The sequence below is a fragment of the Camelus dromedarius genome, chromosome 12 (genome assembly GCF_036321535.1).
Source record: "Camelus dromedarius isolate mCamDro1 chromosome 12, mCamDro1.pat, whole genome shotgun sequence".
In the NCBI taxonomy this organism is placed as follows: Eukaryota; Metazoa; Chordata; class Mammalia; order Artiodactyla; family Camelidae; genus Camelus; species Camelus dromedarius.
The window spans coordinates 17,180,316-17,196,073 of NC_087447.1; the positions used below are offsets into that span (position 1 = coordinate 17,180,316).

General features: G+C 36.6%; 1 protein-coding gene across 1 annotated transcript in view; it reads right to left on the reverse strand.

Annotated features, from left to right (window-relative positions):
* HSD17B12 (hydroxysteroid 17-beta dehydrogenase 12) overlaps positions 1 to 15,758 on the reverse strand; it is a 135,518-nt gene that overhangs the window by 76,582 nt on the left and 43,178 nt on the right. Inside the window, exons 2-3 of the mRNA XM_011000605.3 lie at positions 7,993 to 8,039; positions 5,265 to 5,340 (exon numbers count right to left, since the gene is read on the reverse strand). Coding sequence (XP_010998907.2) covers positions 5,265 to 5,340; positions 7,993 to 8,039 — 123 coding nt within the window. The remainder of the gene's footprint in view (positions 1 to 5,264; positions 5,341 to 7,992; positions 8,040 to 15,758) is intronic.

The following is a 15,758-nucleotide window of genomic DNA, read 5'->3' on the forward strand; positions in this document are numbered from 1 at the left end:
GGGTGACAGGTATCCTTAAAAAGAACTATAATTTCATCGAAGCAGTCAATCCTGAGAAAGCACTTAACTGTTGTTGGTGAAACATTCAGTTCCCTACTAAACTGTATATAATCTTTAAAAAAAATTTTTTTCTGAAGAACTTTGATGAGTAGACTGTCCTCCACAGCCACAAGGAATTAGTTCTCAAGGCATAGAATCCCCAAGTGTACATATTGACAGTAAAGAGTTAGAAGGTGAGAGGAACCCAGAAGACGTCCTCTGTTTTTCTTCAGTTGGCACTTAGTTTCCTTTTCAATCTCCTCCTTCCCCTTTTTCTTGTTTCAATGAGATAGGGAAGAAAGACGGATGAGTTTAACCTACCCGAGTGAGGTTAAGAGCTGGACTAGGAGAGACAAGTTAGCCTAGTTAAATTAACTTGCTTGACTTCTGTTTCCCAACCGAACTCTGACTGATACAGAAATTGGTATCAGGAATGGAAGCCCAAAATATAGACCTCAGAAGACTTCCTATATTGGTTTGATTGGATGCGGTGGCATCACCATTAATCAAATTAATGATGGTTGGTATTACAGCAAAGTATCGACTGAAGAAGTGTCTTAAGGGACCAAGCAGCTGCTACATTTGAGTTTGGAAGAAATGATGAATACAAAGACTGGAAATGCAAATCAAAACCACAATGAGATGGCACCTCACACCTGTCAGAATGGTTATCATAAAAACAAACAAACAAACGTTGGTGAGAATGTGGAGAAAAGGGACCTTTCCTCCAATCTTCCTACACTGTTGGTGAGAATGTATACTGGTACAGCCACTGTGGAAAACAGTATAGAGGGTTCTTAAAAAACAAACTAGAGCTACCATATGACCCAGCAATTCCACTCCTGGGTATATATCCAAAAAAACAAAAATATTAATTCAAAAAGATACATGCACCCCAGTGTTCATAGAAGCATTATTTACAGTAGCCAGGATACGAAAGCAACCTAAGTATCCATCAACAGATGAAGATGAGGTATATATATATACATACAATGGAATGCTACTCAGCCCTGAAAAATAAAATTTTGCCATTTGCAACAACATGCATGGATTTGGAAGGTACTATGCTAAGTGAAATAAGACAGATAAAGACAAATAATGTGTACCAGTTATATGTGGAATCTAAAAATACAATAAACTAGTGAATATAGCAAAAAAGAAGCAGACTCACAGATATAGAGAATATACTAGAGGTAACCAGTGGGGAGATGGAAGGTGGCAGGGACAATATTGGGTTAGGGGATTAAGAGGTACAAAATATTATGTATAAAATAAGCTACAAGGATATATTTCACAATACAGGAAGTATAGCCAATATTTTATAGTAACTATGAATGGAGTATAACCTTCAAAAATTGTAAGTCACTATATTGTATACCGGTAACTTACATAATATTATACATCAACTATACTTCAATTTAAAAAAAAAAAGCACTGTGCTATGTAGCTTCTTCTGAATGCACTGGAGCTCTTACTGAAAGAAAATGATAAGCTCAGGTCTTTAAGCTCTCAATCTCACATTTATCAGGACCTTATATGGCAACCCCAATAAAAACTTTGATGTCTTCTAGCCACAGAGCTCGCCCAGCTAACATCAGATTTAACTGTGCCAGTCGCGGAGTTACAAGGTAAGTTGAATTTCACAGACTTACCACGTTTCATGGATGAAAGGAAAACTGAGTGAGAAAGAGTGAGACCCTGAAACTAGGGATGGTGATATCTGGGTGGACTCTGCTGAAGCTAAGATTCTTGACTCCCCATGCTACTCTGGGCCTCCCTCACCAGTGGAAATAGAAACAGCCTGCTCTCCTCTGTCTGAAGAGGTAAGCTTTCCCTGGCTTGAAAATCCTTTAATAACCTCTCTAATATAAGGGTAATATTCTTGCAAAGGAATTCTTTCTTTCCAGACCTCGCTGGACCATCCCTAACCACCACCCATAACAGGGCTGGATACTGGCATTCTCTGGGGAACAAGTACAAAGTCTGATCCAGGAAGTAACAACCTATGTACAAAATAATTGTAACATTTTGCTAATTTATATTGGTAGAAATCTGGAAAAGTCTGTGTGAGAATAGATTCTAAGAGTATTAGGATAAGTGAAACAAAATATAACACCAGTTGGGACAGTATTCTTCAAGAGTCACTTACTAAAGATTTAGGATTTAATGGTCAGCTTATACAGCTAGAAGGGGCTCTAAGAGTTAACTTCGTTGGTGGACTGAAACTTGGATTCCATGATAGCCCACATTTAATATGACTGGGAGGCCACAACTTCCCACGGCATAATGTAGAGTCAGGTACCCAAAGGCGAAAGGAAACAGAAATGCTGGAGTTAACTTATCATTGCAACTTGCACACACACAATCCCTCTACTACTACACCCTCAAGAGGGCCCGGCAGATGCTCCATTCACTAAGGCTCCAGCTCGTCCATCATATGGACAAGAAGTCATTAGTCTGGCCCTTTAACACACTGCCAGTCATAAAATCCGCCATGTTGCTTCAAAATAGGAACCTCTCCGTTGTCTTTCTCTGGCCCCTTATTTGTTTCCTTCATGTACTTACTATAAACTGTAATTATTTAATTGATGTGTCTTTTCCTGCTTTGTTTATTTTGTTTGTTTGTTTTTCAAAAAAAACTATTTGCTTTCTCTGCCTCCTCCATTTGCATTTAAGTTCCATCAGGACACTGGTTCACAGCAGTCAATACAGTCATGCTGAAGGCATAAACAGAGTTAGTCTGTCTTCGTTGACATTAAATGCTGGTCCTTCCTCCTTCTGGAATAGTTATGTTCATGAAAACATTATCCTCCCAAAGATAATTTCCATCTGAGTTAAAAACTTGTACAAACTTATAAATCTCCTCTGTATATTTATTTCTTCAGCTTAGAATGGACAACCCATGGCATAATGGGTCTGCTGATATCACCTCTTCCATTAAATTTTTATTATGCCCAGAAAAACATTTTTCAAAATTTTCAACAACGAAAAAAAAAAAAAAAAAAAACTTCCCTCATAATAAAGGTCAATTCAGTGCCTTTGCCATCTGTTCCTTCATGAAAAATGTTTGAACAGGATCCTGTCTTTCTCTAGAATCACATTTCTGCCCACAGTCATGTGTCACCTCATATCACAAGTTAACCAAATTCTCAAATATCATTAAAGTATATCTTCTGACTCATTGGGTAATTTTTGTACAGGTTTGAGCACTTGCTGTGAGTGTCACGAGGTAGCTTTTCTTGTTTCTGCATCGAATAGATGGTGAAGTCATTCACAGCATAGCATTTCAAACGTCAACGTTCCATTTCATCAAAAGCTTCTATTTTCTGCCTATGAACCTTTGCTTCTAGCAACTAGTAAGTGCTTTCATTAACATCAGTTTTACACACACACACAACACACACAACATTTTTATCACCGTAAGAATTATTATACACGTGACTACAAGCAACTAAGAAAGAACCATACTAAGATCCATGCAGTACGTTAAATTCACCTACACCTAAGGAACAACCTCAGGCTCATCTGTGTCACAGCTTAATTCAAATTCATACCTTAGCAAACCTGCAAGATACTTTAATGCCTTGGACCTTCAGGGTTTCCTAGCTGAAACCTTGAAAGTTAAAATCCTTAGTCAAAGATTTATTGCATATCCACATACCACATGCTCACCTTTGTAAAGATCTGTGCTCTCAACTGGGTTAACAAAAATATTTAATACACTTAATATTAGGAATCTATAAAGATGTGGTAAAGATGAAGTACATCTTGTGTAATCTGTCCAGTAGAACCAGCTATGGTCTGAGTAGAAATGATAACAAAAATATATACCTCACAAGGATGAAGGATCAAAGAGGATAGTACATGTGAGGGGATAAAGAATAATGTACTATACAAATCTTAGAAGTAGGTGGTAATGTTAATAATAAAATACAGTATGTTGCGCATATTAAGTTTACATAATGTTCTATGTCAATTTTATCTCAATAAAGCTGTGAAAAAAATCATAGAAAAACATAGGAAAACACAGGAAATCCTTTCTTAGCTGAAACTATTAGAGCAGTTTGTTAGCTGGCTACTTAGAAAAGTCAGTAAAAGCAAGGAATCCTAGAAAATGATAAATACACATCAAAACCATTTTATTTTAATTTAAACCATGAATAAGTGTCATTCATTCACCAATCCTCTCTGTAGAGCCAAGCCCTTATCTGTGTTTAGATTTGTTGTCTCGAATTCCACTCTTTCTTACCTAAACCACACCCATAATGCATTATTTATGATGGCAGTTTCAGGTCTTTTAAAATGCGGCAAGAACTTCAACACTTACGAAATAATCGAAACAAACTTCTTCTGACTTTTTATAGTTTGTTCCAATATTCTGCATTTTTCTTGTTCACCCCTAATTGTCTTTTAGAAATTGGCAACTTAGAAAGAACTCGCTTTTCTCAAATTTTTTCAGAGCATTCAACTTTTTTTGTAATCCTCTTTTTATACATATTTTGCATGTTTACAGAATATTCAATAACAAATGTACCCAACGCAAGTAAGTTCAGAAACAAACACAACTGACTTTTCATAAGTAAACCATTTAACTTGTAGAAATAAATGTACACAAGCACCATGCGGAGAAGCCTACTGGCCACAAATAGCCAGCATGCTGGGAACTTCGGTCAGTCTATTTTACCAAGGAACTGGACAGTACTGGCTTATCCATCTGCTTGGTTAATTAGATGTCAGTTGAAAGACTTTTTGCCACCTTGTAATTCAGGTCTCAAGCATAGCTGTGTACGAAGAAAGTTCAAAATAGTTTCCCTGTCACATGTATATATGCTACTTTTTACATTTTCCTCTATCATATACGATGTACATTTAAAGGCAACGAAGTCAAAGAGTAAAACAATTCAAGAATATTTAAAAGAAGCAATGGAAAAGGAATTCAGATGTTTAAAGAGAACATGATGAAATAATCAGAGAATTTGACTCCTGACAAAAGAACTTAAATGAGTCAATAAAAGACATTTTAGGCAAATTACAATAGTCCTACATGAATTTGAAAAAAATTGATGATCCATCTTTAAAACATCCCATTAAGAGCATGAAAAAGAAGCTTTCTGAACTGGAAATAAATATGTCAGTGCGAGATACCTGCTTGAAAATGTTAAGTTTAGATTAGCTGTATTCCTTTTGTGATCTTAAGGGGAGGCAAAGGTGATGTGAGAACTTACTTATTTCACTGGAAACCTGGTTCAGTTTGTCCTGTGATCTGCTGATAAGGACAATCTTCATGCCACACTTTGCTAACTGAAACAATAAAAGAGATGCTGGATAGCTAAATCATACCCGTGCATTTCACTTTAAAATGTAAATCAGATACAGTCTCATTTTAAGATAACCTGATCATATTGATAATCCAAATTAAGAAACAAATCATGGGGAGGGTATAGCTCAGTGGTAGACCATGTGCTTAGCATGCATGAGGTCCTGGGTTCAATCCTCAATACCTCCATTTAAAAAATAAATAAACCTAAATACCTCCCCCCAAAATAAAATAAAAAGAAATAAAAAAACAAAAAAAAAAAGAAACAAACCCAAGCATAGTGAACAGGAACACCAAAATGAAGACGTTACAAAAGGATTCCCCAAAGGGTTATCTTTCTAAAACAAGCTAGAATACAAATGTCAAAGGGTTTTAGAAGAAGGAGAAATTTTACTTTTTATTTTGTACCTATCTATATACTGTTTTGGTTTTTTTAAATCATAAATACCTATCTTCTTTACAAATTAGCTTTTAAAAAGTTTTTGTTTCAGACTAGATACGGGAAGACTAGAGGACTGGCAAAGAAAATCACAGTTAAAATGTTAGGAATTCCTAAAAATAGAATCAATTTTAAAATGTTTAATTAAACGTTATACTTTACGGACAACAAAGGCAAACTGAGATAGTTAACTGGAAGAATTAATAAGTAACGTCCTGAGGAGTACCTTCTATGTACTTTCCCAGTGCTCAGTAAATGCTGCACAGAATGAACAAAATTTACAGAAATGTGGTTTCCAACCCAGACACACCATAAATATAGAGGCAGAAGAAAAAAAAAAACACTGATATACACAAAACGTTTTAGTGAACTCTTCCAGACAGTATATAAGTGAGAATAAATTAGGTGCTACAAACTGTGTAATTTAGTAAACTAATTTTCCAGCCTTAATACCCAAAGTCAACTTTTATTAAGTAATGGGTGGCACTGCAAATGAGAAGATATGGAAGACTATTTTTTATAAAAATAACTAGGATTGGCAGTAATTTGCTGAATTAATCTGCTATAAAACCACTAAAATACCCATGAATACAGACTGATAATTTTTTTAAAAATTAATGGGGGAGGAAGAATAAGGAAAAGCTCTTATTTATAGAAAAATATCATCTAATATAGATGTAGAAGGAAAGATATCATTTTTTTAAAAATCACCACTTTTAACCACCATGGTAATAACTAATTCAGGCAAAAAATCATCAACAGATACGGGTGGAAGATTGTTGGGAAATGAGATATTCATAGGTCTCAAAGTACCACCCCACAGATTTCTTATTAATCACAAAGGGGAAAATGTACTTTCATAAGGAGAATTATGGTGGACAGCATATTAATAAATGATTTATCTTAATGTAATCAATAAAGAACAAATAGACCTCTTGTGTCTCCTGATAAGGTAAACTCAAAGGGATACAGTATCACTTGCGTAGCATTCCTGCTAAAAAAAAAAAAAGTTTAACCTCAATCTAATTATGAGGAAACAGACAAATCCAAGGTGAGAAATCTACAAAACAACTGGCCTGGATTTTTCAAAAATGCCAGTTATAAAAGAAAAAAGGAAAAAAACTAAAAAGGAGGCTAGGGAACTCTTCCAGTTAAGAGACGTGATATCTAAATGCAACACATAATCCTTAAAAGGATCTTGAAACAAAAAAAGGGGCTCTATAAAAGATGTTATTGGACAATTGGGAAACTTGCTTATGGGCTGTATATTATATGGTATTATTGTGTCAAGTTAAACTCCCTGTGTGTGACCACTGTACTGTGGTTATAGTGATGAATGTTCTAGTTCTCAGGAGATTCACACAGGAATATTTAAGAGTGAATTGTTACGCTGTAACTCACAAATGGTCCAGCCAAGTTATAATTATAATGATAAAGTTAAATTTGACAAAATGTTAATAATTTGGTAAATCCAGGTAAAGGGTATATGGGTGTTCATTGTATTCTTCTTGCAACTTTTCTGTAGTTTTCATATTCAAAATAAAAAGCTAGGAAAACAAAGGATTTTTTCTTAATACTTTTGATATGACACTTGAGAGATTCAATGGATCTGCGAGGTTCTTCATCACAATCAGGCAACATCAGTGGTGCCTTTACAGAACTGGAAGGCAGGCAGGTCTGCCTTAACAGCACTGCCAAGGCTCCTGCTTTGTACAATGGTCTTCAAGCTATTACAGTTTCCTATCCTTTAATTACACTATAGAGAACCTGAATCCTTTGCCTGTGACTGTCATTATCAGTCAATCACAGTCCTTCTTGTGACAATGATACCACCAACTTGTCTGGAGATATAACCATCCTAAAAATACATCTACCTTTTGGAAAATAATTCAAAAAATCAACATTAAAAACTGAGGACTGTCCATAATTATACAATATAAAATAAAATTACATTAAAATTTTCATAACCCCAACTTACCAGGATTAAAAAATTTTACATTCTACACAAAAATTTGCGTTAAAATTGTGTTTAGGCAAACATAGTATCTCTGACAAGGCAGAGACAAATTACATCTACTGTATTAGGTAACACTATGTTTGTACTTTTAACTTCAAAAATCAAAACTACTGTAAGAGATTATTCTATATTTGTTCTTATATTTGTATACCAAAAAGACTGGTCTTGAAAATTACATACCTCTTCTGCATATGATTTTCCAATTCCATCAGTACTACCTGTAACAACTGAGAAAAGAAAAAAATAACAGTTTAGTTTAAGAATTACAATGAAGGCAGAGTTGGGGGTGGGGAAGAATTACAATGTATAACTGATCATAGGACCCACCAATTAGACACAAGAGGATCTGTATAATAGAGTTGACCCTGGAGTAACATAGGTTTGAACTGAGAGGATCTACTTATACACAGATTTTTTTCCAATAAATACATACTATAGTACTTCATGATCCAAGGTTGGTTGAATCCCCTGATGCAAAACCTTGCATGCGGAACCTTGGATATTGAAAGCCATCTCTAAAGTTAGACTTGGATTTTCCACTGCTTGGAGTCTGTGCCCCTAACCCCCCATGCTGTTCAAGGATCAACTGCACTTTGAGGTTGGAAGGTTGAACTGGTATCACATGGCTCAAAGCTCCAATCTTCTAACCACATGGTTGGTGTTTCTGGCAGGACCAGCCCCCATCTTGAAGCTCTGTAGGGTCCCATTTTGAGTGACCTCATTAGTATAAATTATCAGAGCCCAGCATGAGTAACAAAGACACTCCTGTCACTGAGGAAATTCCAAGGATTTAGATACTCCCTCCCAGGAACCAGGGACAAAGGCCAGTCAAATTCTTTATTATACAACAATCACTGTGACTGAAAAAATGTATTACCCAATGTGGAGCTGACTGGCACTCTCTGGAGTCATAAAACCCCACCACCACCGAGCTCTCTGGGTACCTGGAGCTGACTGACACCTTAACCCCTAACCCCACTGCAGGACCCTTTGCATACCCGCATTTCTGCAAGATATCTTCTCTTGATGTGTGTTTACCCTAACAAAGCTAAACTGCCCCAAGAAATAGCCCAACTCACAATACCCTAGGCAGACAGGCCTCACATCCTGCCCTTATCAGAGTTGTAAATCCTACTGTCCAGAAAAGTCCCTGACAGATCTTACAACCCATCAGGTACCTGCGCATGAACTGATCATGAAGCCCCTACTCCTTGTGTGTACAGCCCCCTCCCCCTCCCCAAAAAGATGCTGTATGTCCACTCTCGGCTCACACAGGTACCTCTCAACTGTGTGGCCTGCTGTTGCCTATAGCAGCATCCTTATTAAACTTTCCTAAACTTTCCTCGGTCTCTGGAAATTCTTTTACCAACCTGGGTCACTGCGTTGTGTCTCACAACATCCACTACTGAACCAAACAGTATAGTACATTTCCTTTCCTAATCAACATTTTTCTTTTACTGGAGTTAAAACGGCCTTTTTCTTACATTTGTGGGAGTTTTCTTTTAAAATATCCTCTCATTCTCTAACAGCTTCCCAATCTAATTTTCTGCACAATCAACCCCATCAATTTGTTCATTCTTTCTTTCCTTAGAGATCACCCTCACAGACCACTCTTGCTTTTAGCCTACTCCAGCCTAGAACAGATGCTCTGTGGCAGAGCCACTGATCTAGAACATAATCTTGGGAATTCCCTTGCACTCTCTCTGAGACAGGAAGGGGGCAGGGCACAGCCATTCAAGGAATAGCACAGCAATTAACACCAGAATGGCAAAAGATTCAAACCCAGTAGGCCTTGAGGCTCAAGACTTGGGAGATTTGACTTCTAGTAGACCTTGAGCTTCATTATACACCCATTGTAATATATTAGCATGGTGAATAACATGCCCACAGGCGCCATCACAGTCCCAAGGCTAGCCAGAAAAGGTCAAAGAGTGGGAAATGGCCAACCTCCTGAGAATCCCAGCCCCTTCCCCAGGCTAGTTAGACTGGCCCTTACACTTATTAGCATATGAAGCCACTGAGCCCATAAAAACGTGGCCTCTGTCTCCTCTCTCTCCCTCTTTGAGATGGCCCACACTCTGTCTGTGGAGTGTGTATCGGCTTTTACTCTGAGCACACAACCCCAACACCTCGTGGCCTTTCTCTTGCCTTATGATGTATCTCTGAATAAATCTACCTTTCTCAACTGTGGCTCGCTCTTGAATTCTTTCCTGCGAGAAGCCAAGGACCCACACTTGGCAGGGCACATCCCAGGGGCTCAACCAAAGCCTGGGACATGCCTCTCCTCACACCCCACATCTGTTTTTCCTGCATCATCTTTAAGATACTGTTCTATTCCCTCATTATGGAGCACTTCCACCAGTAGCTTTTCAAAAAAAGATGCATAAAGATATATTTTGTAAACATTTTGAAAAATAATTTTTAAAGTTTAGAACAGTTTTAGACTTACCAAAAAAAAAAAAAAAAAAAGATAATACAGATTGTTCCCTACACTCCAAGCCAGTTTCTCCTGTTACTAACATTTTACATTGTTATGGTAAATTTGTCACAATTAATGAACTAATAATGATATATGATTATTAACTAAAGTTCGTTTTTTTTCAGCTTGTCTTGTTACTGAATGTCCTTCTGTTCTAGGATGCCATCCAGAATATCATATCAAATTTAGTTATCATCTCTTCATGTGACAGTTCAAGAAGCAAAAATTTTTAATTATTTATATCTTTAAAAATATAATCTATATTTTAACCCCACAGGTAATAGTTTAACTAGGGCAGAGGAAGAATGTCACCTGCCATCAGTAAACAAAGGATGTTGTTGGCCATCAAACCATCAGCCACTGCAGCCACCCCCAACTGTGCACCCTGAGGGGATTCAGGATGGAGAAAAACAGGATACTGGTCCTAGATAGTCAAGGTGCATATTAAAGGAATGAGTTCAAAGAGCCCAGGCTCTTGCACCCTCCCATGCAAAGGAAAGTGCTAAATTCATTCACTCGAGATGTCGGGTATTCTTTAATTAACAGTAATCTTTTCATGTTCCAACTACCTGGTTTTTGTTGCAAAAAAACTCCTATATATCCTGGCTCCGCCCTTACCTCTTCAGAACAGTCCGGCAGAGCTCTCTGAGGCTGTCTCCCATGCTTAGGTCCACAGTATGTCAACTAAATAAAGCATACTGCTATACTATGTATAACTGAATCACCATGCTGTGCACCAGAAACTAACACAACATTGTAAATCAACTTTATATACTTCAGTTTTTAAAAAATTCTCAATGTTTAGGTTGTGTATTTTTTTTCAGTCAACACTAGGTATAGATTCTAAACAGGAGATGATTTTTAAGAAAAAATTAAAAACTCTCCATTTTCTTCTAGCGCCAGTAATGTTTAAAAACTTTCGTCATTCTGATTTCAGACAACTTGTATATGACCTGCTCTTTTGTCACTGGGGTATTTAGGATTATTACTTCATCTTTAGGACTCTGTCACGCTAGCAGAGCTTGGAGTGGATGTGCTTCCTTTCAGTGGTGCTAGGCACTGATGGGCCTTAAAATTCATGACCTTCAATTTTGGTAATTTTCTTACATATTAATACTCTAATAATTTCTTCCCCACATTTTTCTCTAGAATTTCTATTAATCAGAGTTTGGACGTTATATAGTTTCTCTATTAATTTTTTCTTGTTTACTTTCCTGGAAATGTCTTCAACCTTTATCTTCCAAACTTTCTATTGACTTTGTAAACTTAGGTTGTCAATTTTTAATTTTGAAGCACTTTTCTCTAAGTCTGATTGCTCTTACTCTCTTTTTCAAGCAGCATCTTGTTCTTACAACAGATCCATTATATCTTCTTATCTCTGAGGACATTAATTAGACTTTGTTTATATATTTACACTTTCTTCTACTCTTCTACTCTGTTTCCTCTGAGTTCCTTTTGATCAATCTGCCTCATCTTGGAGGCAATAACATGGTGATTAGTGTGCTTGGGTAGGATGACTATACTGTAGCCCTCGCTAGAGGGTAATCAATGGGCAAACCAGCTTTTTCATTAGGGAATCCACAAATCAGTATCTGTATTTTCTCTAGGACCCTTCAGTATCTCTTAAGCATCTCCCAATTTTCAGTCTTCTGGCTGCTGGGTAGTTGGGCAGCTATTAGTTTGTAGACTTTTCACTCAACCCCTGTTTCTCAGTCTGGTATCTCACCTCTGCCCTCTTCTGTGCCCAATTTCCCAGAGTCTCAAGCACATCTAGTTCAGTGTCCTTCCCCACCCCTGTCTTTTGAGATACCTGATACTTCCAATTCCTGTCCTTTTCTGGGGTCCAAGGCAAACTTGCCTTCTTCCTAAGGGTGGACCATCTGTGAGCACTCAGGTTTCTGGTCTGTGAAGTCAGTTACCACTCTTCCAAGTTTATTTGCTGTCACTGAGGATGAGAGATTTCAGAAGTTCCCTAGTTTCATCAAAATGGTGCTTTCTGTTTCTTATTCTCCTAATTATTAGAGAAGATTTCCAAGAGATAAAAAGGCTAGAAATACTGTTACTTGGCTATTTTAGAACTGGAAGTTCCCCAAGGGCCCTCTTAAATATATTATATACTAAAGTAGACTAACTTTAGTTGAGACTAAGATATTAAACACACTTCTCAAAAGATTTAGCTTTATGTTCCTAGCAAGAACATTTTTTCGTATCAGCTCCTTCTAGTAACTATCAAATTTAAATCAAACTTAGTTTTTAGAAACTACTATGTGCATAGCTACAGAGAATACAATGATGTATAAGATCCAGTGGGGCTATCAGGTGTTCCATAAATCACCCATTTCATGGTTAGGACTTAAAATATTAAGCAGAAGTAATATGACTTTAAATTTTACAAAAATTAAAAATTTAGCCTCTGATCTTTTTAGAAAGATAAAAATATCACTTTTGCATATTCCAGAACCAAATCCAGCACCGTATAGTTACACATAAGTCAGATACTACCTCACAAGTATTTTTTTTTCTGAGAAAACAGAAAAGCATAAAAATTATTTTTATGGGCACAAAGAAATAAAAAAATAAAATTGGAAACCCAGAGCCTCTCTTAGTTATCTCTATAAGCACCACTGCACTTCTGTAATAATCGGAGTCATCTACAACGGCCAGGCAATGGGGGATCAGGTATCATTTCCCTAGCAAAGGAAACGACAAATTTCTTTAGTTCTCTAAGTCAGGTGGTAGGTAATGTGTTTGAATAATGTACAAACACGACCAAGTCATCTGTTAAAATTCAGTCAATTATAAAAGTTTGACTTGATGCCAAAAAATGTTTGTTTATTTAAGACAGAGAGGGATGGGGACAAGGATTTGTCCTGCTTTCTGCCTTTAAAGATATATTCTTTGCAGTCTTAAAATGTTTTAAAATAATGTATAATAACAATTAGTTTTATTATATATGGTTTGGAGAATGGTCTTTACAGAATAAATAGCCAGAGCTCTGATTATGAACATCTAGTAGTAAATATAACAGTTTATTTAGAGAATGGTGCTAACCTCAGATTGTAGTAAGATGCTGTGACCAACACAAGCAAAGCTAGTGGACAACAGGGAGGCTTATTCAGCTAATTCAGGCAAAAGGGTAAAAAGGGGAAAGAGAAAGTTTTGTGTGTGGTTTTTAAGGAACCTGCTGTACTCACTATCTAAATTTCCTGTGATTGGGAGAGGGTATAGCTCAGTGGTAGAGTGCATGCTCAGCATGCACAAGGTCTGGGGTTCAATCTCCAGTACCTCCATTAAAAAATAAATAAGCCTAATTACCCCCAAAAAATAAAACAAATAAATAAAAAACAAATGTCCTGTGATTAAAAATACTTACTTGCAATTGTCACAAAACAATACAAAACCTCCTACCAAATAAACAAAATCTTATCAACAACAACAAAAAAGATACATTCTTTGCTTAAAAGTTACATATCTTCCAACAGTAATAGCAGAGAGAGCAGCTCCTAGTTGGATAGCAAAAAATCCCCTAATTATGTTCAATAATTTTTATTTCTATAAAATAATAGTGTGATTCTCACTATTAAAATGATTCCATATTATCTGGGTAGTCAGCCAACTCTTCATTAACTTTGGGAAGCTAATTAAAGCGTATCATCTTGAATCAAAAGTCTTTTGGCAGCTGCTTCTGGGGGCATTGAGAAAACACAGGTAAAAGGTTACTATTTTTTATTCTTCTTACTGTTGGTATTTTTTAACCATGTGCGTGTATTGCCTTTCCAAAAAAAGAAATCCTTTCCTACTATGAATAGAAAGATAGGGTAAACTGATCTAGCAGACCTTCACCTATTCCAGTTTCCCAAAAATGAGTGTAGCAATGCTTAAATCAGTGTTTCCTAAGGTCACAATGTTTTCTTAAAACTGATTTTTAAAAAATAAAGTTTGAAAGAAAATTTAATTACTAGACTACTATTTACTTAATTATTTGATTATTGTAAAGGACCCATTGTTTCAATTAATTTAAATAGAATATCAGTGTATCCTAATATATACTATATATTTATCTAGTATATATATAAAATATTAAAATTTTAAAAGTCATCAATGCAGTATCTAAGATCATCTCTTGGCTGGTCTTCTGGGAAACTATCTAAACACTATCACCCTCATGTATCTACCACCTTGTAATGAAAACCAAATGAAACAAAGACCAATTTCCAAATCATCCAAATTCAAAGTACTGCTTGTTTTTTGAGGTTTCTTAAAATTAAAAAATTAGCACTCAAAATCACACTGAAAGAAGATGCAATGTGCAAAAACAACCCTGGGGACCCATCCTTCTTATGTTACAGACACACACGGGCCAGAGCCTGCTAACTGTCTCCCTCCATACCCAACCTTTCCTTCCTTCTTGGCAGCAATCATAGCCTGAAATACAGCCTCCCTAGCAGCTAGGTGTGGCCTTGTGATAAAATAAGATGCAAGCAGTGCTGTGAGGGACTTTGAGAAAGGCTGCTTAAAGGAGTGACTCAGCAGGGAGAGACCCCTTTTTGTCCTTCATCTAACCAATTCAAAAATGATGGCTGTAGCTCCCGCAGCCTTGAACCATAAAGTAACCTTGAGGGTAGAAGCCACAGGCTAAGGTGAAGAAACGTACTATAGAAATCAAGGACTCAGGTGACTCCATGGAATTTCTATGCCAGTTTTTTCAACCAAAGATTTCCTTTTTTTTTTTTTTTACTGCTTACCACAGAGACTCATACATACACAAAAAGTCTGTCTAGTCTTCTTTAAACCGGGTGGAAAATAAACTTCTATATTGTTCAAGTCACTATTATAGGCCCAGAAAAGCAAGAGTAAGCTGTCAGTAAATGGTTAAAACAAAATACGTAGTATTGATAAAAGAAATTGTCAATGCTGAGGTATGGGGAAGTCATTCTGGCTTATACTTGAGTTAACTTGAGTTTTATGCTAACTGCAACTGCCTGTTTATGGCCTAGTGAACATATATTGTGCACCTCCTTTAATTATTAAAGAAAAGGGTGCAATGACCAGAAATAAAGAATGTCCACGTTAAAAATAAAGATTAAACACCTCCCTTCCTGGGATGCCAATGCTGGTACTTCTTTCATGGTAAGACTCCCTCCCCAGGTGTCAAGGCCATACTGACTCACTATGTACATGCTGGCCTGGTTTTTTTTTGAAACCTTGAAGAAATGTATCCCTGCCTTGTTTAATGTTCTTTCTTCTGACAAGATACAGAACTGTGCTGAAAACCATGCTTCTCGGGAGCAGTTTCTCAAGAGTTATCAGAGAGGCTGTGTCCCGGGCTATAGTCCTCAGGTTGGCTCAAATAAAACTCTTTTCTATTCTTATTGTTGATTGTTTATTGGTTATTTTCATCAATAGCATTCACACCATTTTAGGACTTAATTGTTCAAGGTACTTTGTTGATACCATCCAGTTAAGT